This window comes from Centropristis striata, chromosome 2 (genome assembly GCF_030273125.1).
Source record: "Centropristis striata isolate RG_2023a ecotype Rhode Island chromosome 2, C.striata_1.0, whole genome shotgun sequence".
NCBI lineage: Eukaryota > Metazoa > Chordata > Actinopteri > Perciformes > Serranidae > Centropristis > Centropristis striata.
In genome coordinates, this window is record NC_081518.1 from 15,406,997 (window position 1) to 15,432,293 (window position 25,297).

Genomic DNA, 25,297 nt, shown 5'->3' on the forward strand with positions numbered 1-25,297 from the left:
ACATAGATAAATAACCCGCTCCGAGCCTCCGCTGACCCATTGCCTCTGATACACGCCGCAGACCGTCTTTACAAAGGTATCGGCACACAAACTAACTTCTTAATATGCTTACAGATTGATAGATTTAGCCTGCTGAGCTAACTAGCTAATAGCTTCCCCATCAAACAACCGGAGCTAAGGCAGTGTGTGTTAGCCTGTGTTAGCCTGATGTGGTCCGCTGGTCTGCGGGTAGGAGCACACCATCCCGGTGCATGTGTAGCAGCAAATTATCGGCTATTATCGTCGAATAGTTGCTGCACATTGTATCTTTGTTGTGATTAAAAAGATAACGGCGTTGTTATTGTCGACTGTTGACTGCTAGCTGACGGAAGCTAAGTTAGCCTACTGAAGTTAACTTTGATGCTACACAAACTAACAAGTACGTTAATGTTGGCTGGATAAATCACACGTTTATACTTTTTATGACAAAGAGTCAGTAAATGTAGGCTTTTAGGGTTTAATCCCTTGAGTGCTAGCTGAATGGGACGTTTAGAAGCCGCTTGGGATGTGGAGTTTCTGTGTTATGGTGGATATCTTTAAATGTATCTTTAAATATCACCACCGTGTTTATGTTACCTGGATGATTCATGAAGATTTGGTCTTTTTTATCACTAGGAGTGAAGTTTTAGTCAACGTTGGCTTGTTTTTCTTGATTGTTTGCATGCTTAATGGGACATTTTGAAGCCGCTAGGGATGTGAAGTGAATCTATTATGGTGGCTTTAAATACCACCACCGGTGTGCTGTCTGTTCCGCTCTTTGTGTTTAAATGTTTGTTAACTGATGCTTTTAAAGCTGTGAGCAGCCTTAACTTGCCATGGCATGTTGCCGGCGTTTGCTGCAAGCTAACCACTCAACCACACGGCCCAACATCTCTAGTGGTTAGCTCCATGCTAACGGAGTGTGTGTCAGCCTGCATGGGCGGAGAGGCGACACTTAGCAAACAATGCGAGCTATATTGATAACTCTGGACAATGCGAGTCATATATTGATAACTGTGGTCAGATCTCAGCCTCAGCTGTGCGTGTGTGGCCTTCCGGGTTTCCACTGCCTTCCCCTCATCCCCGTGGCGTGTTGTGGGTTTATTGTTGCTAACGTTAGCTCCTGAGCTTAAAATGCGATGCTTTTTTATGCATCGATTACAAATGAGACGATGCGACACCGTTACGCATTTGGAAACTACTTTAATCGTATGCTACACGTATAAACACTACATGCTATGTTTATGTGAGTGTGAGTGATCGTGATGATGTGGTCCATAAATTAACAAAGCAATACTCGTATGATGTGTGTATGTGTGATGGCACCAAAGACGTTACTGTTGCACTTGACAGTAAGCCAGTGCATTATTTGGGGTTACCACTAAGAGGCGCTGCAGGATCATTGTACACTTGTTTCCCTTAAAACTGCTTCCTTGTTTGGTGGAACAAGTACACAACACTTTTTATTGAGTAAAAGTAGCCATACAGCAGTGTACAAGAAAAAAGTCCTGCATTCAAACTACTGGAGCACCAAGAGTAGAAGTACTCATTATGCAGGATGGCCCATTTCAGAAATATGAATATTACTGGATTATAATTATGGATGCACCTGCTCCTAGAGAGCTACCACCCCACCTGATTAGAATAATCTGCTCATTATCAAGCAGTTGAAGTTTGTCAAGTGCTTGATAATGAGCAGCTCATCAGTATCAGGTGTGCTGGAGTTGGGCGATGTCTAAAAATGTAGGGCAGCAGGACTGAAAGCATCATTAATGTTTTTATCACTTTACTGCCTTATGTTGTAGCTGTTGAAGGTGGAGCTCATTTTAATTGCTTTATATACTCCACTGTAGTAGGAGCAATAATACAGCACAACTTATTTGTTGATTTATATTTTGTAAATCTGCAGTAGGTAACTAAAGCCTTAAAATAAATGTAGTCAAGTAAAATATATTACCCCCTGAAATGTAGTAGAGTAGAAGTACAAAATTGTTCCATGAAATGGAAATACTCAAGTAAAGAGCAAGTACCTGGAAATTGTTCTTAACTGTACTTAGTTTTCCACTGTCAGTGTGACAATTTTGAGACACATGTAATAAATATTTAAATAGCTAAAATAACATGATTACAAAATAGATGCATTTATAGAACAAATGTTTACTTTCTTTGAGTCTACTTTCATTATTACTATAATGTTGGACCATTTGGATTTAACATGGATTTTAAGTACAGTACCAGAGTAAACAACACCAGCCACCACTCAGTGAATTTACTGATGCTGCTCACATTTTGTAATTCAGCAACTGCCAGTATCAAGTTTTAATGGGTTTACTGGGCACTCAGCTCAGGTGGACCTAGAGAATTTGTCGAAGTTTTGGCCAGAGTTCAGAATCGGGTTTATTGCCAAGTAGATACACACACAAGGAATTTGCTGCAGAACAGCAAATATGATAGAAGAAAACAAAATATAAAAGCAAGTATTGCAACAATCAAGCAACATAAATACATGCACAATGTGGTTTCTTTAAAAGAGATGCACAGTTTTGTGAAGTAATGGGCAAAAATTATATAATAAAATATAATTTTGGGCAAAGGTGCCCCCAAGTTCAAGATATTCACCCAATAAAAGACAATCAAGGTGGGCAAAAAAAGCATTGGGGGTAAACATTTCCCAAGGAAAAAATATTTCATTTTTTTTCAGACATGAGAAGATGTGTGGTAATGGAACACAGATGTGGAGACTTTATGAACTGACTTGATAAGTTTAATAAACTGTATAATCGCATGTTATTTGTACAGTCCTGTAAACTGGTCCCAGACATATTTACGTTCACTACATGTGTGAACCCCTGAAAGTCTCAGAATGTATCCTGAGTTATTGTATCCCAATATATTTTGGTGCATATTTATTTTTAAAGTTGGTCCATTTATGATCAAAATCAAGAAGCAAATAACAAAGATAAAAGTTTAATTTCTTGTCCCCCAATTTGAGGTGAATATGTCTTGTTAGCTGCATGATATTATTATTTTTCTTTTTCTTGGCAGCCTCTGAGCTGGCAACACATCCACCTGCCTTATTTATATCCGTTTTTGTTTTGTATTTCTCCAGTCTGTGTAAACTAATTAGATTTCTTGGCATCCGCGTAATGTTTGTTGTCTCTGCTCCGCTTCCAGGTTTCAAACTCTAGACCCCAGTCTTCCCCACTCAAGAGGGTTTCATCATCGGAGACTAAATGCAACTGGACCAGGGGGCTTGTGGGCATGAAGTGGCTGGGCGAATCCAAGAACATGGTATTAAATGGCAGACGACACGGAAACAAGTTGACCAGCGAGCAACCTGTGAGCCAGACTCGCTCTCAGCACTCACAGCGGTCATCCCTGCGCCACAACAAAAACAGAAACCGAAGATGTAGCCGCAGTGAGTAAAACGTGTTTACACTAACAAATGTACAGATTCCTCATCAGTCACAAAGTCTAACAACAGTCTATGTTTGGTGTTTACAGGGTTTAACGCAGCCAGTCTGGAGGCAGAGAGGCGATATGTGCCCTCCTCAGGAATGACTGCCAAGGAGTTGTGTGAGAATGATGACCTGACCACGAGCCTCATCCTGGATCCATACCTGGGCTTTCAAACTCATAAAATGAACACCAGGTCAGCAGAATTATCACAGTGGAACTGATGGTTTTGCAGCATCTTCACTGTCATATAAAAGCATCTGTAAATCTAAGCGTCTCCTTAGTTCAGTTGTATTTTATTTCTGATTTTCACATTTGTGTTTCCTTTCTTTTATTCCATTAATGTGCACCTGCAGATTTCGACCAATTAAAGGAAGGCAAGAGGAGCTAAAGGAGATCATCGAGCGCTTCAAGAAACACGACAACTTGGAGAAAGCTTTCAGAGCTTTGACAAGCGGGGACTGGTCCCGAAATCTTTTTCTCCACAAGACGAAGGCTCAAGAAAAGCTCTTCAAGCAACATGTATAAAAAACATTCTCTAACATTCTTGACGTTTTTTTTTTGTTCCAGCAACACAAACAATCAGATGACTAACTTTGTGTTTTGCACAGGTGTTTGTGTATCTGCGGATGTTCGCCACAGATAGCGGCTTTGAGATTCTCCCTTGTAATCGCTATTCATCGGAGCAAAATGGAGCTAAAATTGTGGCCACAAAGGAATGGTGAGGACATTCTGCCATCTGTTATTTCTGATTATAAAAGCACCACGAGTCAATACGCTGCTCCCAATGGACACCACCCACAAAATTAATTTAACTGATGCATGAATTAGACATGTACACTACAAGTCAAATAGTCAATTTAACATTGCTACTCTCTTAGTCTGCACCAGAAAAACAAATTGGTTACACTTATCATTAAAATTATTCATATTTTATTGATGTAACCTGCAACCTGTACCCGACCTACAAGAGGCTGCAGTAAAGCATGCAGACTGCTGGAAATTTTGAGAAGAAGTAGAAAAAAGCAATTGTTGTGGAGAGCCACCGCTCTTCCTGCAGCAGCAACAGCATCTCGCCTCCTCTCATCTGAAGTCAGAAGTAAAAACTTGAGCACTATGACAAAGAAGGCCAAAATTTTGTCTACCCTCCCAAGCTTAAATAAGATGCTGATTCACACGGGACTATTATTATCACATAACCTCTGTGTTTGGCGAAATATGGTCAGTAATTTGTGGTGGAGCTTTTGCCTGACAAATTACAGACACGACAGATTCGCACAGGATTAAGATCCCAGACGACCTCCACAACTATTATAAATTAGAAGTCCCCAGGTAATACAAGTCGTGTGCGATAGGTTTAAACGTCAGAGAAATTAGTCTTCAGGAAAATTCCGGGCATTACTATTGCATGCATTAGCCTGCACCAAGGATGTATTGGTGCACAGATGTGATGGTTCGGTGCGAGTTTGGTGCTGCAAAAATAAGGAAACTGCATAAGAATCTGTTTCTTTTCATTAACTTTGAACAGAGAGTAGTGCAAAGTGTTAAAGAAAGTCAAACAAAGTTCTCCTGCTGGGGACTGAAGTAGCATTATGGATGCTATAAAACAAAAACATTACAAATACTTCTGTACACTGAACAAACATATTCCCAAAAGGCAACATGTCACAACAAACTTTAAAGCTGAAAAGCATGCCATGAAACACAAAATACATACAGTTAGTTCTTTTCGTTTTCCTGCATGTCTGCAGATCTGGGTGATTCTGTCAAATGTATGTTTGCATATTGGATGTTCCCATCCACATCCTCAAAAATAGTTGAGCAACGCAGACATACCCTTATCATCTTTTTTTCACACAACAATCTTAGCTGACAGGAACCTGCAGACAGTTCTCCCAGCTCCACCGCTTCATTTGCGTTCGCTCTAGTGTGACCAACTTGCACGCCAATCTATTTGTTGTGCCAAACACGGCACATGTTGCTTACAAGGTACAGCAAAACATTTCCGGGCAAAACTTGAAGAACTTGAGCACAAATACACAAACCACTACGGCACTAGCCTGCACATACAGGTGCATCTCAATAAAGTAGAATATGATGGAAAAGTCAATTTCCAGTAGTTCAAGTCAAACAGCCCCAACCAAGTATTGAGTGCATAAACAGTCAGGGAAAAATATATTAGACCACCCTTGTTTTCTTCACTTTATTGTTCATTTTTAATGCCTGGTACAACTAACGGTACATTTGTTTGGACAAATATAATGATAACAACAAAACAAGAAAATTGCTCATAAGAGTTTAATTTAAGAGCTGATATCTAGATATTTTCCATGGTTTTCCTGATAATGATTTTGGTTATTATTAAGAAAACCATGGAAAATGGCTAGATATCAGCTGTGGTGTAATCATTTTTTCATGACTGTCGATGGATATACTTTTCAGAGGCCAATATTTCCATATCAAACATACTTTTTAAAATTGGTCTTTTGTAATATTCAAATTTTTAAGACACTGAATTTTAGGACTTCATTAAATGTAATCCATAATCATAACTAGAAGAAACTAAATAAATTAAGATACCAACAGTTTAATTCTGTGTGTAATGGGTCTATATAATGTGTTATTTCTGCTTTTTGAATTGAATTACTCCCATAAATAAACTTTCTCTGATATTCTAATTATTGAGATGCACCTGTATAGTATCTAGGCTGCTCTGGATACAGGACTATATATATATTTATCTAACATAAGGTAATGCAGCCTGCTGTTGGCATGTGATAAACCTTTCTATCTTGTGTTGTTTTACAGGAAGAGAAATGACAAGATCGAGCACCTGGTTGGGTGCATTGCTGAGCTTTCAGAGAGCGAGGAGAACATGCTGCTCCGGCACGGGGAGAACGACTTCAGCGTCATGTATTCGACCCGCAAGAACTGTGCGCAGCTCTGGCTGGGACCAGCTGCGTTCATCAATCACGGTATTAGTCGTCATAGTGTGATCAGTACTCAAAATGTTCCATATTCTTCTTCTTCTTCCGGATAATAATTTCACGGTCTTGTTTTTTTTTTTCAGATTGTCGACCAAACTGCAAGGTAGGCTCTTTTAAAGGTCTCTTAAGAAAGCTGGCAATTACTTGGACAACTAATGTGAAAGCTCTTAAAATAACCACACTTTTATGTCTTGTGTAGTTTGTGTCGACAGGACGGGACACAGCCTGTGTGAAGGTTTTGAGGGACACTGAACCAGGAGAGGAAATCTCATGTTATTACGGAGACGGGTTTTTTGGGGAAAACAATGAATTTTGTGAATGCTATACATGTGAACGGTAGGTGTGACAACAAATGAATGAATTAATGAAGAATCTTTATTTCTAAAATGTTTTAAAACAAAACAAACAAATGAAAGCAAACAGGCCTTACAAACAAAGAACAAAAAATACACTATACAAAGTGTGTTAAAGGAGTTTATACCATTAGGATGACATTGTCATAGTTTGGTTAATTACTAAAAGCTTCATTATCAAATTAAGATCCATTAGCTGTGTTGAGCAAATAGACAAAGATATGGACTTTAGTATTATTCACTCACAAGTAAAGCTACATTATTGCAGTTTCTTTACTCAGCCTTTTAGCAATTTTTTAGTTATTTTAGTTTTTAAGTTGTTTTTGTTGTTGGTCAGACGGGGCACGGGTGCTTTCAAATCCAAAGCTGGACTGCCAGTGGAAGTGCCGGTGATCAACAGCAAGTACGGGTTGCGGGAGACGGACAAGCGTCTAAACAGGCTGAAGAAGCTGGGGGAAGGAAACCGGAGCTCAGACAGTCACTCTGTAGGCTCCCACACCGACGTTGACTCTCAGGAAATGCCAAAAACACATCAATGTAAGGCTCCCCTAAATATTTAATTACAGTAACCAGGTTTGTATAGAGTCTTGGAAGCTTGAAGTGTGCAAAATTTTTATGTTTCCAGGTTAAGATTATCCTTGAGTTTAAAAATAATCTTTGAAAAATCGATACAGCATAGCGTGGCAATATTATTAATATCAATTCATGGCCGCTAAATATCAATATTTAGCGTTCCAACAGCCCACCGTTTTTGCCGTTCCAGAGGCTGTAGTGGGCTCATTTTTAGGAATATACTTGAGTTACTGGTGTCACATTAAAACTAGAAGATCTAAGGAATCTATAGGCACCAATGTCAGGATATTGTGTTGACATAACACTGCAAAGTTAGGCTATTTTATGATATTTCATGGGGATTTTCAAAATGGTCCTATGACCTCTGATGTAATTTTATTGGACAAAACAACTCTTGACTGAATTTAATTTTGTGAACACAAAATGCAGTTAAAGAGTTTAATCGTAATATATTGTCTCGCAATTCTCACTATATGGCAAAATGCTTACAATCGCAATATCGTATTGTGACTCAAGTATCGGGATAAATCAATTCACACCGCTAGTCGGCATATTTGTTTGCTGTTTCCTAGCGTCTAACAGTTAGGCCTGTCACAATAACACATTTTTTAGGACGATATATTTTCCCAGAAACTATCACGATAAACTATAGTATCGTTGCATCAATGTTGTTTTAGTTTTATAACCATATTCGAGCAAAATTACTTCATCCTTTTCCACAGCAATGAATTATTTAATCTCGAGAATATTAAACATTGGAACTGAAATGTGGAAAAGAAATATTAAAATATCCTCAATAAATAAAACTACAACCAAAACAAATAAAATAGACTTTCAGGCTCTGTTAACAAAACATTGCAATGAGATAATCATTATGTATTATATTATTTTATTATTAAAATAACATATAAACAGCTGGAATGGCTGTTTAGGAAATATAGGGTTTTTTTGGCCAGTTCGTACTGCCTGTCAAACATTTGCAGCATTACTTTAAACACAACACAAAAAAGCACAAAAAAGTTGATCTATTCAGTCCAGAAAAAAACTAGTCCATTTTTAGATCGAACAATAAGTCGATATAGTTATTATTGTGATAGGCCTACTCACAGCGGACTGGAGCTAGATTGCACTGTTGCATTCATAGAAACAATTTAGATGTGATGATAAAAGCTGTTATAGTATGCACATTTTTGCTTCAAGTACCCTGAAAGTGCTTGAAATTTTCCTCTTAAAAAGTTGTACGAGACCTGTAGTTACTAGGTTCAGGTCCCAAACTTTAAAAAATCTGGGAACAGAGAGGAAACCCTGTTATATTGCAGTGGGGTAAAGGAAGTGTTCCACACATGTATTGATTAATGTATATAAATATGTATTAGAGCTGAGCTTTTAAGATTTAAAATGATAAAGAAACAGTTTCTTTGTTTCAGGGATCCATTCAATCATATACAACTATTCCATAATTCTCATCATTTAGTCACATGATAAGCCCTCTATTGCGTGGTATGAAAACCGTTACCTCCACTTGTATTTGACAAATAATTGATCACATAAATTATCAGGTTTGCAACTGCCTTTTCTATTGACATGTGAAACTGAGACATCACATTGACAGGGCTCCAAAGGTCATACTAACTTTTTTTTTTAAGCTTTTATTTTCATTATTTGAAGCAGTTAAGATGTTTTTTGCAAACATGGAAGTGAACTGAATTGTTTCAGGATTATATTTTTATTAATATTTAGTCATTAGGGCCCGAGCAGGCAACGACCTGCGAGGTCCCTATTGTATTTCGAATGTTTATTCTTTTTATTCTTTTTATTTTTCTCGTACCCAAATGATCGCATTTTTCACTGCCTGAACATACCCCAAAACTCATGAAACTTTAAATATAAGTCAGACATGGTGAAAAATTTTATAATCTATTGTCATCCTGAATTTCCACCACTAGGTGGCGCTATAATAAAGGAAAGTGCGTTTAGGTTAATAACTTCCACATACTTTATCACACATTCAAAAAACGTATATCCACGCGTTCACTGAGTTGTGCTGAATCTCATGATATAAGCCACTCCCATTTTCGCCTACCGTTTTTTTTCGCAAATTTGCGAAATGTCGCAAACCTACTTTTTCGAACTCCTCCTAGGCAATTTCATCATTTTGCACCAAACTTTGCACACAGCATCTATGGACCCTCATGACAAAAAGTTATTAAAAGAATTTTGATTACCCAAAGAATACTCAAGTTATTAAATAACAACTTCCTGCAGGTGGCGCTATTTTCAACACAAAACACAAAGTGTTGCATATCTCCACATTGGTGAGTCAGAATGACATGAAACTCAGGTTTCTACTTCCCCATGAGCCCCTGAGGCTCGCTGCAAAATTTTGGACGATGACCACTAGGTGGCGCTCTTTAAATTGAAGTATTTTATATCTCCAAATCGGTTGGTCGGATTCACACCAAACTTGGTATACTTACTGTCAATACCCTCCTGAGAATAACCCTTGAAGGTTTTATTGATCGGCCCCTAGGTGGCGCTCTGGCGGCAGTTTAATTTAAAAAATGCCACTGTGCCCAGACCATAAGACTTAAGGCAATTAAATTCATAGGGGTGGTCTAGACTGGCCCCTGTAACGCACAAACCCTGACGGCAGCATGCCCCGACACGCGTGTACTGCGAGGGCCCGTTCAGTACTGCGCGCAGTCCTAGTTTTGTAACTGTATCAGTTGCTATGTTACAAAATGTAATATTGCTATATCCCACCCAAATTATGTTAGTCCACCTTTGTGAAATGTGAACATTTCCAGTTAATACACAGAGTTTAGAGGCCTCCTGCTTCTACACGGAAAGGCAGGTGAAATAAGATCAAATGGCTATTTTAGTATACATTTGATCAAAAACATGGTGATGAATACTAAATGAAAGTAATATATACTAAATAAAATTAAAGGGCAAATTTAGACGTTATGGGGGCAGCTTCACCCCTTTTTAAATGTCTATTTAGTATTTTCAATATTCAAACAATCTTAGGTAAAAAAAATAAGAAGCATTAAAACATATTTCTTTAATAATTAATGCAATAGAGGGTGTTGAGGCACTGAGTCAAAGATATGTTTTATTTTTTAAATGTCACCCAGCCAACAGTGTAGGTGGGTTTCTGCAAATGTTATAAATATGTAATGTGCAACATTTTATCTCTCCCTCCAGCTGCCAGAAAAAGAACATCATCATCTGGCCTGAAGTATAAAAACAGGACTCAATCCAGACAGACTTTGTCCAGAGCCCTTACTACCTCATGTTCAAAACAAGGTCGTGTAAACAATAACAGGGTACCAAAGAGACTAAAATCCCAATCCAAGCCTTCACTAAGTAAAGTCCAGTTGCGGAGTCGCAGGAGGGGTGCAGAGCCCAAGGCGTTGGCCAAAGGAGAGACTTGCCAGCTGGGTCTCAGGGACTCGAAGGTGTCGCTGTGTAAAGGCGTCACGGTGAAGAAGGAGAAGGATGGACAGGAGCTGGTGCAGCAGACTTTGGGCCAGCGGGGCTGCCTCACCCGTCATGCTGCCAAGGAAAACGGCAGTCTACCGCACGTGCAAGGCAGCGAGGGCAGCCAGTGTTCGACGTACAGAACTCGCAGGTCCACGAGGACCCTCGTAAAAGCCCAGGAAACGGCCGCCGGCGTTAAGCTGGAGCCCAGCGCTATGGACGGCTTGAGCCCAGTCCCTGGTGGAGTGGTCATTAAAACAGAGCCGGCGGACATGGAGGAGTACCTGCGCCACGGAGCCGGACTGGAGCAGCCGGTTTTGGACGCCGGCTACTCCAGAAGAGGCTCATGCAACAGGCGGAAACGGCTGACGCGGCTCAGGACGGAGCGGACGATTAAATGCGAGGACTCATACGGAGAGCCGTTCATGCCGGTGGCTGCCAGCCACGCAGCGAGCTACTCGGACTGCAGTAACATGCTGCTGAGCTTCTCCGACCGGCACAGGGACTACAACGGGGTTTCCAACGGCAGCAAGTCCCTTCGAAGGGAAAAGGGTAAGAGCAGCTGCCGCTCGCAGGACAAGGGGAAGAAGAAGCGTCAGATCACGCGATACGACGCTCAGCTGATCCTGGAGAACACCACGGGCATCCCCAAACTGACGCTCCGCCGGCGGAGGGACAGCAGCAGTAGCAAGACCAATGACGCCAACGACCCGATTGGCTCCTCCAACCTTTCTGCCTCTACGGTCAACTCGGCCTCTTCCAGCAAAATCAGCATCAAGTTCAGCAAGGACCACGACAAGGACAAAGGCAGCTCCTACATCGCCAAACTGAATAACGGCTTCGCCCCCGTGGTCCACAGCAACTCCACCAAGCTGAAGATCCAGCTGAAGAGGGAGGACGATGCGCGGAGAATATCCCAGACAAAGGCGGACCAGTTGCCCTTTAACGGGGACATGGGCCAGAGTCTGGAGGCCAGGAATGGTGGACATCGGACCCAGAAGGTCTTGGCGGAGCCGTCGTCTGATGAGGACGACGACGACGACGATGAGGACGAGGAAGAGGAGGATGACGATGATGACTACTTCGACAATGAGTTCGAAGACGATTTCATTCCACTTCCTCCAGCCAAGCGGCTCCGGCTCATCGTGGGTAAAGACTCCATAGACATCGATATCTCCTCCAGGAGGAGAGAGGATCAGTCTCTGAGGCTCAATGCATAAGCTGTGGAGCTCATCACTCCCACCTTCCCCCTGTAAATAAAGATGACTCGCTAATCAACTGGTGTGTTGATGTAAAAGAAGTACAGTAATTTAAAAACAAACAAAAAAAATTGCTGAAAAATTAAGAATCTGAATGAACATTACTAGAAGGTGCTGTTGACCTAAAACAAATCTCTGTTATTCACTTATATTCATCAGTAAGTTTCAAGTGTAATTTGAGTTCTTATAAAAAGAAATTACGTGAATTAATCAAAAGTTTACTCACCCAATCCTATTTTCTGGCACTTAAAGGGATAGTGCAGATTTATTGGAGTGTACATTCATGAAGTTCTTTTTCACAGTCGGTGTACTAAGAGGGCAGCTGATAAATGTATTTCAGACAAGAATAAATTAAGTGTTTGCTGTATTTAGAATATATTCATCACTTTACCTTGCTGCCAGAAAGCCCTTTCTGACAGGGAAATGAAGCATCTATGCTTTATTGAAAGCCACCAGACTCCATTGACAAACAGTAAACATTTTACCTCACAGAACATGGGAGTTGCTGCGCAACCACTGCCTCAATCAGTTATTTTTTTATGTTATTGTGTGACATTGGTGTTTTGAGTCACACAATAACAATAACCAATCAAGGCAGCAGTAGACTAACAACTTCTGTGTTCTGGGAGTTAAAATTACTGTTTTTGTCATTGGAGTCTGGTGGCTTTGAAGAGAGGATAAATGCTTCAGTTTGTCATCAAAAAATGTCAGACAGCAAGGTAAAGTGGTGAAAATATTTTAAATCAAACTTAAATGTATTTTAGATGCCAAAAATTAAAATTATAATATCAGTTTAGCTGCTGCCCCCATCCACAGCAGTACATTGTTTATCTTCTGTGTCAGTTCTCCTGCCTGCTTCTTCAAACTGGAGGCTTGCAGACTGTCATCTACTGCAGGTAAAACGCCGACTGTGGAGAAGAACTTCATACAACCACACTTCCAAAAAATCCAAACTATCCCTTTAACCTGCATGTTATGCTAAATGTAAACTGCAGGAATTTTCCGAGTCATCCTCCTTTATAGTTTCTGAATAATAATCTGGCTGGATCCGAAAGTGAAAAACGAGAATTTGTTTTAAGTTGAACTCTTCCTTTAAGTGAATGCACTTGTTATATTCATAATGGACATGGATATTGTAGAAAGTGTACAGTATGGTGACTATCCCCTCTGTCTCATAGGCAGGTTGTTATTGAACTTTTTAATTTTTTCTGTCTCATGGTTAGTAATATTTTTGTGTGGCGAGCCACGCTGAGCACACAGCGTGGTGTGGTTGGTCCAGAGGCATTATAAGATCCTGTCAGTTCATTTGGATTCAGGTGCCATGTTCTCATTATCCCAGTAGTTCTCCTGGTAAAGAACCACTTGAATTTCAGTAATTTATTCATTATCAACATTATTTACTGTGTAAGTTCATCATGTGTCTCTCTGTAGAGTTCAATCATGTTTAAACCAATAGAGCAGAGTAAGAGCTGTGAGGCAGACAGTTTTTCATTTGTTGTCTATTTTAAAGGGAAAACTGCTGTATTTTTCTACCTGGACCCAATTTTCCTACATGTTTGTGTCTAAGTGAGTAATGGGAATAATTTTAAAAACTGGTTCAGTGTTGAGTGAGCGCACTGCAGCCACAAAACAATCTGCACCGTCAGAATACGTCCAAGAAAAGTGTTTGTTTTTGCCACTGAGAGACTCGGATTGTTGTTATAAGCAGGGCTTGAAGTTCTGACTAATTCACTGTACGCATTTCTTCCTGGACAACTTTTCTGGCACAAAAATCTTGTCAACATTATGGAAAAGACCCTATAGAGAAATAAAACTTTCAAGGTTCATAAAAAGTGTTGAAAGTTTGCAAAATGCTTAACTTTTTGCCCTCTGGTGTCCCACCCTAAAAATCCTTCATGTAAACCAAAAGTCTGTTACTATTTGAAATGAATTGATCCCTTTATCATATTTGTTGTATCTCTTTGGCTGATCCCTAAACAAGTCCTCTGTTGATCCCTTACTCTGGAATTGAATGATCATGATCAAAACATGCAATCAGAGTTTATATCAGCTGGTAAAATAAACACAATGTCAATTTATATTCAGTTCTATTGAGGCTTTATGGCTTTGGAAGGTACCTTGAAAGTGCTTGAACATTGCTCTTAAAAAGCTGTAGGAACCCTTTTGTTTACTTATTGTTTTATTGTTTGTTACTGTGTCTGACAAAGTCTCGTTCTGAAGTCCTCTTCTACATTGTCGAATCTGCAAAATATTCCGCCATGACTTTAAAAATCTTTAAAAGAATACTAAACTACACAACAAACTCCTCTCTCCAACTCTTAATTTCCACTGTTGTTTTTGGGCCAGTCACTTCTAGAACGAGACTTCTCCTTGAGTGAGACTTGGTTAGACACAATAAAACAAACCGGATCAAGCAAACGGTAAATAAATATTTCTTAATTCTCTGCAGGAAGCTTCTCATAATGTCTAACTAACAATAACAACCTGAGTCTGTTAGTGGCAAAACCAACACTCTTAGTGGACGTAGACTGACATGCAGCTGCTGGTTGCATCGCTCTTGCTCATTAGTGGACCAATTTCTAACAATATTGTCCCAATTAGTCACTTGGACACAAAAACATGAGAAAAAGGCTCCAGGTTAAAACATTCTCTAGTTTCCCTTTTAAGCAAATGTGTGCTATCATGTTATTCACCGTAGAAGAAGCTGTTGAGGCTGACAGTTTGATGTGTTTTGTATTTAACATGCACCAAAAGTTAACGTGCTGCTGCAGACCACTGACACGATATCTCACATTAAAGAAGAAAAACCTGAAACATCCGCAGTAACAATATGCATGTAGAGTTTAACTGTGTGTGTTCAGTTTGCCTGCAGTTGTCACACATTCATGACAATTTAATGGAGTTGCACAATGTTTTTTGTTCTGTTTATTCCGGTGATTTGACTCCAGAGCGCTTGTAAATAAATCAAATTAATTAAGCCGCTGCAGAAGTCCGAGAAATAGAAGCACACGAGGTTTTATAATCAGAGAGTAAAGAGTAAATGGACTTTGGGAGCTACTGTATAATGGCAACATGGCACACGTAAATCAAATCAATCCATACATTAAGGCTACCTATATGCTTTTTAAATCTGAAAAGTAATGTACAGAAAGACTGGCTCATGTCCCTCAGCTGAACATTTATTTCCTCTCAAAGTCCAGTCTCCCTTTTTCAGATTTCTGGAAGTTAAAATCCACACTAGAGTTTAGGGAGGAAAAGAAATCACATTTTAACTAGCGTAGAATCATGTATTCTTTTCTCTATGGTGCTACTTTTATTTCCTCACCATCTTTGTTTGAGTTTCTGTCCTGTGTGTAACTTTTTTTTTGGTAGATGGTGGCAGCATTAACTTCAACAGGCCCAAAAATGATGTAAAAATACACTTTTTTAATGGTTAAATCACATTTTGTTCAGTTGTGTCTGTAGCATATTTAAGTTGTTTTTAAAGGTTTATTTACAGGAGGTCATATGTTTTTTTTGTTTGCAAGAGATGTAGAAAAACTGTCTATCCAACAGCATTAGGTGCCTTAACAAAGAGCTTTTTCCTACATTTAGACCAAATTTGTAACTAATCAGTGACAATGCTAAGCCATCTGCTTCCCCCTTGAAATATGGAAACACTTCAACACGCCGTCAGTCCTTCTGTATATTATTTTATTTTTCTGTTCTGTGGAAGTTAAGCGAACTGTCCAATAGATCAAGGGATCAACTGAGATTGAATGTTAACCCACTTCTCCTTGTGTTAATATGTACTGTTCATATCACCAGCAGCTAATCACCGTTCTGACCCTGGCTCAGTCTGTCCTTCCTCCCTGTCGTCGGACGTCTCCATCCTACACTGTAAACTGTTCCAGGTGTACCGTCTGTGTGGTCTTTGTCCAATAGACAGCTGTCTCAAGATTTCCAATTGATTCAAAACGTTAAAAAAGAGAAGAAAAAAAAACAAGAAAAAACAAAATGTGAATAGTTTGCGGACATTTTAGCGTGTTGCGTGGGTAGTGGGAAACGTAAAGAGAATTAAAAATGGACAGTGCATATATTGTCCGATATGTAAATCATGTGAACACATCTTGTACTTATTTAACAGTTTTGAATACTTGAAAACTATATAAAGTTTCTTTGTGACTCTTGTTTCCTGAGCCTGTTTTAAGGTCAGCTGGAGGTTTTTGTTTTGTTTGTTCATTTAAATTCAACTCTTTTCCAATCAAAGTACCATTGGTGGAATAAGTATTTAGACGCTTTACTGCAGTAAAAGTACTAATACCACACTGTGAAATTACTCCACTACAAGTGAAACTTACTCAAGTACAAAAGTATCAAAATGTTCTTAAAGTATCAAAAGTAAAAGTAATTGTTATGCAGAATGTTTTATATATTCCAATATCATTAGATTATTATTATTGATATATTTATGTTGGCAGCATTTTCATTTTCTCAAGATAAGGCTCGTTTAAACTACTTAATACACTGTTATGTGGTTGTTTTAGGTCAGCTGGAGGTCAGTTTTGTTTTGTTTTGTTCATTTAAATTCAACTGTTTTCCAATCAGAATACCAGTGGTGGAAGAAGTATTCAGATCCTTTACTGCAGTAAAAGTACTTGAATTACTGTGAAATGCCTCCACTACAAGTAAAAATCCTGCATTCAAAAGTACAAAAGCATCAAAATGTACTTAAAGTATCAAAAGTAATTGTTACGCAGAATGTTTTATATATTCTGAATATATTAGATTATTACTGAAGCATTTATGTAAGCATTATTTTCATTTTCTCAAGATAGAGCTCATTTAAACTACTTAATATACTGTCATGTGGTTGTTTTAGCTACTGAGAGGCTCAGATTATTATAATAAGTGTATTATAAGAGCTTAAAGTTCTGACTTCAGGCACAGAGCACATTTATTTTAATAATATGCTTAATTCACTCCTGGACAACTTCTCTGGCTCGTAAATCTTTAACATTGCTTTTATCACTGTATAATAATATTATGGAAAAGACCATACAGAGAAATAAAACATTCAGGGTTCATAAAAACGTGCTAAAAGTTTGTAAAATGCTCCATTTTTGTCGTTATTTTTTCAAGGCTGGGAGCATGCTTAAATTTTAATGTATTCCTTTGGGGGAAAATGCTTGATTAAAAAAAAAGATCTGATGCTTCATCTACTTAAGTACAATACTACATCACTGCAGAGTACTCAGCAGTAGATAACATTTTTTACTCCAACATTATTTTAATTAATAATCACAAATACTTTTACTTTTGATGCTATGCTGCTCAAACTTTTAGCACTTTAACTTGTAATGGAGTATTTTCAGGCTGCTGTATTTCTACTTTTACATCAAATACTTCTTCCACCACTGAATAATAATATCTTTCTTTCTTTTTTCCTCTCCAACTTTAATTAAACATTGCACATAAACAGGCGTTATCTTGTGAAACACATCAAACAATAAAGTGAAGCAGCATATTTAAATAAAAGGGAAAGACATGTTTTCAAATAATTTTTAATTCTACAATTCTTGGAGTAGCCTACCTCTAAAATAATCTATATTATGGTATATAAAATGTATCCACCAAACTATTGTTATTAAAAAATAAATTCATAACGTATTTGTTTTGCAGAAGAACACAATAAAATACTATACTATGTTCAAAAACAGGTGAGGAACCTTTATAACTATTATTTTCCAAATTTAAAAACACCAGGCCTGCACCTTTGACCTCATTGGCCGTCAGCCAATCAGAAGCGTCTTACAGAAGCAGCAGCCAATCAGATTTGACGGAGCGCTATTTGAAAGCTGCTCGTCTCTGTGGTGTTTACCTGCAGAAGTCGGCGTTCACGGAGTCTTGTCGGTAAACCGAGCTGGTCGGCGCTGAAAACAAACAAACCAACCAACCTACGTGTCTTACAGTTTGTGTCGCTGGTGCCGACGTTAAACATGTCTACTATGGAAGTTCGCGCTGCGGTGAGTTAACCGAAGTTGTTTTAGAAGGAGCTGTTTTAGCTGTTAGCGAAGCGGCTCCTGTTAGCTTCTGCTAGCTAGCATCGTTCGCTAACAGCTGTTTGAACTCTTTTGTTCTCTTAAATGTCACTTCCCGCCTCTCTGAAGCTTCTGAGTTTTAGTTTGGTGTGTTTTGTGTTTTCAGCATCCATCAGCCGCAGAGAACCCGGCGAAGATGGGTAAAAACACCGCAGGTCTGAGGAGAGCTGCTCTCAGAGAGGTGACCAACTTTACTACTGCAGCAGCGGTCAACACCAAGGTAAAAAACATTAAACAGTCTGGGTCAGTAGCTGCTCCACATGTGGTCTGGTACCTCCAGTAACCGTGTTTTACCTGTTATTAAGCCTCGTATGAATCAGATGATAACCTGAAACACCTGGACGGTCACGCGCTGCACCATGTGACACACCTGTTCACAGAAACATGAGGCTGCAGCACATTAATGCTCCTCATTTTACATTCACATGTGTGTAATGTTTGAACAATCCTCTGTATAATGCATCTTCTTTAAGATCACGCTAAATGAGCAATTGCATTAATTTAAATATTTTTATTGAAAGAAATGTAAATGTCATTCCTGCATGTGGTTAAAACTCAAACTAAACTTTCAACTTCTGCATATGTGATTAACTGCTAAATTTTCTCCCCAATTTAACTATTATAAAATCTACAATTTTAATTTATTCAAGTGGATCAAGCCATACAGCCCAAAACTCAAATACTAGAGCTGCAAACATTGGAACTATTTGATCAGTTAATAGATACATTTAAATGGCAGAAAATGCTGTTTTCAATTTCCATTTTGTTGTTGAAATGAATAACTTTAGGTTTTGAACTGAGATGGCTTTTAAAGAAAACGCATGGGACATGCTTTAACATTTTATTGACCAATTGAGAAAATTATTGGCAGATTAATCAGTTAATCATTAGTTGTAGCCCTATGTGTAATGTTTGAATATTAGCATTTACTCAACAATAATTGTTTGGACTTTGATAAACTGGAAAGGGTTTTTTTTAACTATTCTGACATTTTAAAGAGCAAACATTGCATTGTGAAAATAACTGGCAGATAATAAATGAGACTTTAGTTGCAGCCCTACATGTCAAATGTTTGAATGTTAACAAACATTTGAGCTCCTCTTCTCAAAATGCAGTTGAACAGGTTTATGATTTTAATCAAATCTAACTGTTCTTTACAGCCTAAAACTAAACATTTCTGAATAAAGTGCATGAACTTTTCTCCTCAGAGGACTGGAGCGGCCAAAACCAAAGCCAAACCCTCTGCTCCAGTGCAGCCAGTGGTCCGGGCGCCTGCAGAGCCGCTCCCCATAGTGTCCGAGGCGTCGGCCGACGTGTCCATGAAGGAGGAGGACGAGCTGTGCCAGGCGTTCTCTGAGGCGCTGCTCACTGTGCAGGACGTGGACGAGGAGGACTCGGACCTGCCGCAGCTCTGCTCTCAATACGTCAAAGATATCTACAATTATTTACACGTCCTGGAGGTAATTTATTCTCCATCAGCTGAACTCTCTGCGCTCTCTCTCTCTCTCTCTCTCTCTCTGCAGTATTAATGTTCATCTCTGTCCATTCGCAGGTGCAGCAGGCTGTGCGACCTAACTACATGCAGGGTTATGAGATCACTGCCAACATGCGGGCTCTGCTGGTGGACTGGCTGGTCCAGGTTCACTCCAGGTTCCAGCTGTTGCAGGAGACTCTGTACCTCACTGTGGCCGTCCTGGATCGTTTCCTGCAGGTAAGGGGTAGAGGTGGGAATCAGCGAATCTGCCCCACGATACAATATTGCGATTTTTAAGCATTTTGCGATATTGTGAGTATTGCGATCCAATATATTTCAATTTAAATGTCCACAAAATTCAATCAAGAATTGTTTAGTCAAATAATGCCTATAGATTCCTTAAATCTTCTAGTTTTATGATACCAGTATCTTTAGCATATAATATTGCGATACTATGCTGTATCTTTTTTTTTTTTTTTTTTTTTTTTTTCACACCTCTAGTAAGGAGCGTCTCTGTTCTCATCTTTGTGAGCACTGTAAGAACGTCTCTCTCCACTGTGCTGCAGGTCCAACCAGTCTCTCGCAGGAAGCTGCAGCTAGTCGGCGTCACCGCCATGCTGGTGGCGTGTAAATACGAGGAGATGTACGCCCCGGAGGTCGGAGACTTCGCCTACATCACGGACAACGCCTTCACCAAGTCTCAGATTCTGGAGATGGAGCAGCTCGTTCTCAAGAACCTCAAGTTTGAGCTGGGACGTCCTCTTCCCCTGCACTTCCTCAGACGGGCCTCCAAGGTGGCCGGGGTGAGTGTTTACAACAGTTCTACAGAGTTTTCACTATTGTGAAGTAGGCCTGTCACAATTACTATAACTGACAGGCCTAGTGTCAAGCTTCATTCATCACCTCAGCAGAATGAATGTAAAATCAAACCCCTCTCCAGATGGGTGCACTCTGCAATAGAACTTTTGATCAGAATGAGCACATGAACAATTTGTAAAGCTGCTATAGAAGCAGGACTTTGATTAGATTTAGAACTTTTTCTTTTGAACACTAAAGATTCTGCCGTTCATAAAAAAATCAACAAATGGTTGGCTTTAAACTTTGACAGTGTCATTTTACATTTTCAAAACGCAGAGCCTGCATTGAGAGTTCATTTTGTTTTCAGAAACAAAGTCGTGGCACCCCAGTAACTGTTTAACCTGGTTAAAAAACTGCAGGTTTTCATTCCAATATTAAACATTGCAGAGCAGCCAACAAAATGTTTTTACATTTCAACATGTGAAATGAACGGACTAATTCTGACCACATTGATCATCTCTTAAATGAAACGGCACGTTTGTCTTTTGGCAAATCTGCAACCAATGTATTCTTGATACAGGTATTTTAGACTGAGCATTAATTTTCCTGCTTGTAGTGGCTGATTATAACGCACACAAGCTGTGCAAAATCAAATTTAATCTCTATTGCTCAGCTGGTATTCAACACACTGCCAAATGTGTTTTATTTAACTGATCAGATTTTAATTTATTCAACTAGAACAAGCTATACAGCCTGAAACTGAAATGCTAGAGCTGTAAACAATTCAACTATTTGATCAGTTAATCGATAAAGGAGGTTTTTTTTTTTTTTTTTTTTTGGCGGGTCATGCTTAAATGGCAGAAAATTTCAATATCAAATCTGGAAATTTTGTCATTGAACAAAATGTAGGTTTTGAACTGAGATGACATTTAAGGACAACACATTTAAAAAAGTCCCATTGAGACATTCATTGGCAGATTAATCGTCGAACACCATGTGTACACAAGTATTTTAGAGGACTTGTCCATCAGAGTTGTTGGTTTGTCTCAGTCTGACGTAGAGCGCCACACGATGGCCAAGTACCTGATGGAGCTGAGCCTCCTCGACTACGACATGGTTCACTATCGACCCTCTGAGATCGCCGCAGCATCGCTGTGTCTCTCCCAGCTGCTGCTGGAGGGGCTGCCCTGGGTGAGTCTGAACATACGATTTCCTTCATGCCAGCAGCAGTGTGTTATTCTCTTTAATCGTTCTGTCTGGTCTCAGTCTCCCACACAGCAGCACTACTCCACATACGACGCGGCCCACCTGAGGCCCATCATGCAGCACCTCGCCAAGAATGTTGTGATGGTGAACGAGGGGAAGACGAAGTTCCAGGTGAGCCGAACGACAGAAAGCTCTGACTTGTGATTTTTGAGTTGCATTAAGCTTAACCTTATGTTAGCTTTCTCTTACCATCTTATGTTAGCTGGTTGGTTTTGACCCTTAAATTATCCATAAAATACCCTTCCTTGAACATTAAAAGATTAATTTGACATTGTGGGCCTTTTTGACAGCATACCCCTTGTTTACAATTTAAAAAAATAGTAAAATGAACCTCAGGAGAATTATATAAAATAAAAGGTTATGTTACCTGACTATTACTGAGGGGTATTACAAGACCTCATTGTTTTATTTTAATAACTATAATATCTATGGTGTTCTGGGTCAATTTTGACCTGTATATATTTCACTAAATATTATTTTATAATCTACTGAAACAAACTTTATTTTTGCCAGGGAATTTTGTAATTTAGTGACTGTTTAAATGGAGGTTCCTGACAGAGTCAAAAGCCTTGATGCAATAAGCAAAAGATGTGTGGTGCTTTCATGCATTAAAGCTAAAACGGGTCGCTGGCAACCCGAACACAAGAGGAAGCTAAAAACCCTTTGTCCCCCTGCAGGCGGTGAAGACCAAGTACTCCAGCAGTAAGGTGATGAAGATCAGCCTCGTCCCTCAGCTGAAGTCGTCCATCATTAAGACCATGGCGTCCTCTCTGACGGACAACCCCTGAGGACAACTTTGACCTTTTTACCAGTGGACACTTGACATGCACTTTATTTTAGCTGGATCAGTCTGTGGATAAACTTTTTTTTTTCTTTAGTTTTTAATAAAATGTTTTAAAATTTTTATCCAAGCTTTGTGGTTTATTCAGAAATTCAGGCTCTAATGTGTTTTACTTTATTGATGCATCAGATTTTACTCTGAACCTTTGATGTTCAGCAGCCTGTCAATCAACCCTGAGCTGCTTGTTTCAGGAGGAATTAACTGTTTTCCAACTGATTAAACTTTCTTCAGTTTCTCCATAGCATCCACTCCCTCCTTGGGAGTGGATGCTTTAAGAAACAACCTGTGGAGCTTTATACTGACAGTGTCTTCTACTTCCCTAATGGATATTTTCTCTCAATTTTTACTGTAGTTCAAATCTGTATGTGCTACAACATTCCATTGTGATTTCTTAGAACTACTTTGTTCAAGTTTCTTTTTTTTTTTTTTTTGTCAAAGTTACAAAAAATTCTACAGCATCAGTGACTTTGTGATCTAAATGTTTTGCTCATCAAATTGAAATTCCTTCTTTAAACTGGACTGTCGTCTTGAAGAAATGTTTCTGGAATCAAGTAGAGTGAAAAGCTGAGGTTTCATGTGATAAAGGGTGAATATTTCTCAAATTGTACATGACTTTTGTATTTTGAACTACATTTCAATAAATTTTTCACTTTGACAGTAACTAGTTGCAGATTAAAGTAACTTTTTACTCAAATCACTTTTGTTGCCTTGTTACTTGATTTGACATCAAATACTTGACTTTTGTATATTTTCAGTTTAAATATTAAATGTTAGTGTTGCAACATGATTTGTTCATTTGAAGTCTCGTTCATCTCCGTATTAACAATTTAGACAAGAAGCTCAGTTATGTTTTGCTGTCAGTTTCAGTGTTTTGAGCCTCTGTACAAAAGGAGTTTCTCTAAGTTGAGTCTGAAGGATCTGAGCTCTTGACTTACTGAGACATCTGACGTGTTTCTGTGTCAGGAGAAGAAATAAATGAGGCCACTGTGGAGCGACGTCACCCCACTGAGGCAGAAAGCGAATCTGAGGTCACACGGTCACAAATCTCATCTCAAGTCCAACGAGAGAAAATGTCCCTTCAGTCCTCCGCTTTGTCCACACACACACAGGCACTTGGTGTGTCTGTGATCAGAATAACGCCATTTACAGGCTCATGTTCCCTCACACTGAACCGCACTGACTGTATGTGCTGTGGTGAGGAGGAGCATTGTGCTCTGCAGACTGACCCTGACTTCACCACCTCCTCCTCCCCACTGGTCAGCTCTGCCCTCCTCGGCTCTCCTCCTGCTTCACTCTGACTGCTGCTGAAGAAGGACTGTAATCTGCTGCACACGTTTATATCTTCCCAATGTACTTTACTAATATTTGCTAATTTCAGTTTTAAAAAATTTGAGCACTTTTTAGCCTAGAATTTTTTAAAAGATAATTTTTAATTAAAGTCTACAGCCAGGCAAGTGTCATATACTAAATAAAAGAAATTAAGCCTATGAAACACAAACACAAGCTTTATGAAAAACATAAATCCTGAAACCAATAAATGTCAAATATAATTCATACAAATGAGTCAGTTACTTTAATAAATAAATATAACTATGAAATGCATCCTGAAATAAATTAGTCAGTAAATATATTATTAAATATAGATAAATAAGAATGAATAAACAAATCAAATACATTTGTTGGTATTGTTTGGTAAATAAATAAATGCGAATATAAAATATCTAGCTGTGAAATTAATCCTGAAATTAATGAGTCTGTAAATATATAAATACATTTAAATATGTAATTGATTAAAAAATAAATATTTTTTATTTTATTTATGCAGACACTTTAAGAACAGAAAGGCAGTTTGTATTCATCACAAATTTATTTACAATTATTTATACTTTTTAAGATTCCTAGCTTTATTTATTTATTTGACAGTGAGCTAAATGACATTCAATAGTCTTGGTGTTGTGATTTGTATAAATGTACATAATATTAATTATAAATGTCAGTTAAGCGAGGTAATTCATATATATATATATATATATATATATATATATACATATATACATATACATATATATATATATAAAACCAAATAACATGAAATAACTTTATTTATGATTGATAACCTCTACGTGCTCTGTTATTTGGTTAAAAAATTATATATATATATATATATATATATATATATATATATATTAAATTTTATTTTATTTATGATGGATAACCTCCTCTACATGCCGTGTAATTTGGTAAAAAAAAATATTTATTTTTATTATTTATTGATGATGGAGAACATCCTCTACATGCGTGTTATTTGGTTATATATATATATATATATATATATATATATATATATATATATACATATATATCACCAAATAACACGAAATAACTATTTATTTATGATTGATAACCTCCTCTACATGCTCTGTTATTTGGTTAAAAAAAATATATATATATATAATATAATATATATAATTTTTTTATTTTATTTATGATGGATAACCTCTACATGCCGTGTTATTTGGTCAAATAATAATGTATTTTTTTAAATTATTTTTATTTATTTATGATAACTTCCTCTACATGCCGTGTTATTTGCACTTAATAAACACTTGTGTTGTTGCAGTCCGCCTGATTTAATCCTCTGTTGTTCCTGCTGCTGCTGCTGCGGACTCTGCGGGGATTTAGGGGTTAAAGAGGGGCATCAGCGGACTC

At 38.4% G+C, this 25,297-nt stretch overlaps 2 protein-coding genes across 5 annotated transcripts in view; both read left to right on the top strand.

The window, feature by feature from the left end:
* The window catches only part of kmt5b (lysine methyltransferase 5B), a 17,019-nt gene extending 720 nt beyond the window's left edge, over positions 1–16,299 (top strand). For 2 of the 4 annotated variants that reach the window (XM_059350755.1, XM_059350747.1), the window contains exons 2-10: positions 3,193–3,436; positions 3,523–3,670; positions 3,831–3,996; positions 4,086–4,195; positions 6,283–6,449; positions 6,545–6,564; positions 6,661–6,797; positions 7,152–7,351; positions 10,595–16,299. In XM_059350755.1, the coding sequence (XP_059206738.1) occupies positions 3,280–3,436; positions 3,523–3,670; positions 3,831–3,996; positions 4,086–4,195; positions 6,283–6,449; positions 6,545–6,564; positions 6,661–6,797; positions 7,152–7,351; positions 10,595–12,090 (2,601 nt within the window). In that variant the 5' untranslated portion in view covers positions 3,193–3,279 and the 3' untranslated portion in view covers positions 12,091–16,299. Of the gene's footprint in view, positions 77–195; positions 419–3,192; positions 3,437–3,522; positions 3,671–3,830; positions 3,997–4,085; positions 4,196–6,282; positions 6,450–6,544; positions 6,565–6,660; positions 6,798–7,151; positions 7,352–10,594 lie in introns of those variants that run through there. The other 2 variants (XM_059350733.1, XM_059350742.1) reach the window with 2 other exon arrangements.
* Positions 16,300–17,971: 1,672 nt separating this feature from the next.
* On the top strand, positions 17,972–23,285 carry LOC131992261 (G2/mitotic-specific cyclin-B2-like). The gene is made up of 8 exons (XM_059357771.1): positions 17,972–18,134; positions 18,316–18,429; positions 19,418–19,669; positions 19,762–19,920; positions 20,250–20,486; positions 21,532–21,672; positions 21,748–21,858; positions 22,425–23,285. The coding sequence occupies exons 1-8, from the start codon at positions 18,108–18,110 to the stop codon at positions 22,533–22,535; spliced, it is 1,152 nt and encodes a 383-aa protein (XP_059213754.1). The 5' UTR covers positions 17,972–18,107; the 3' UTR covers positions 22,536–23,285.
* Positions 23,286–25,297: the final 2,012 nt, after the last annotated feature.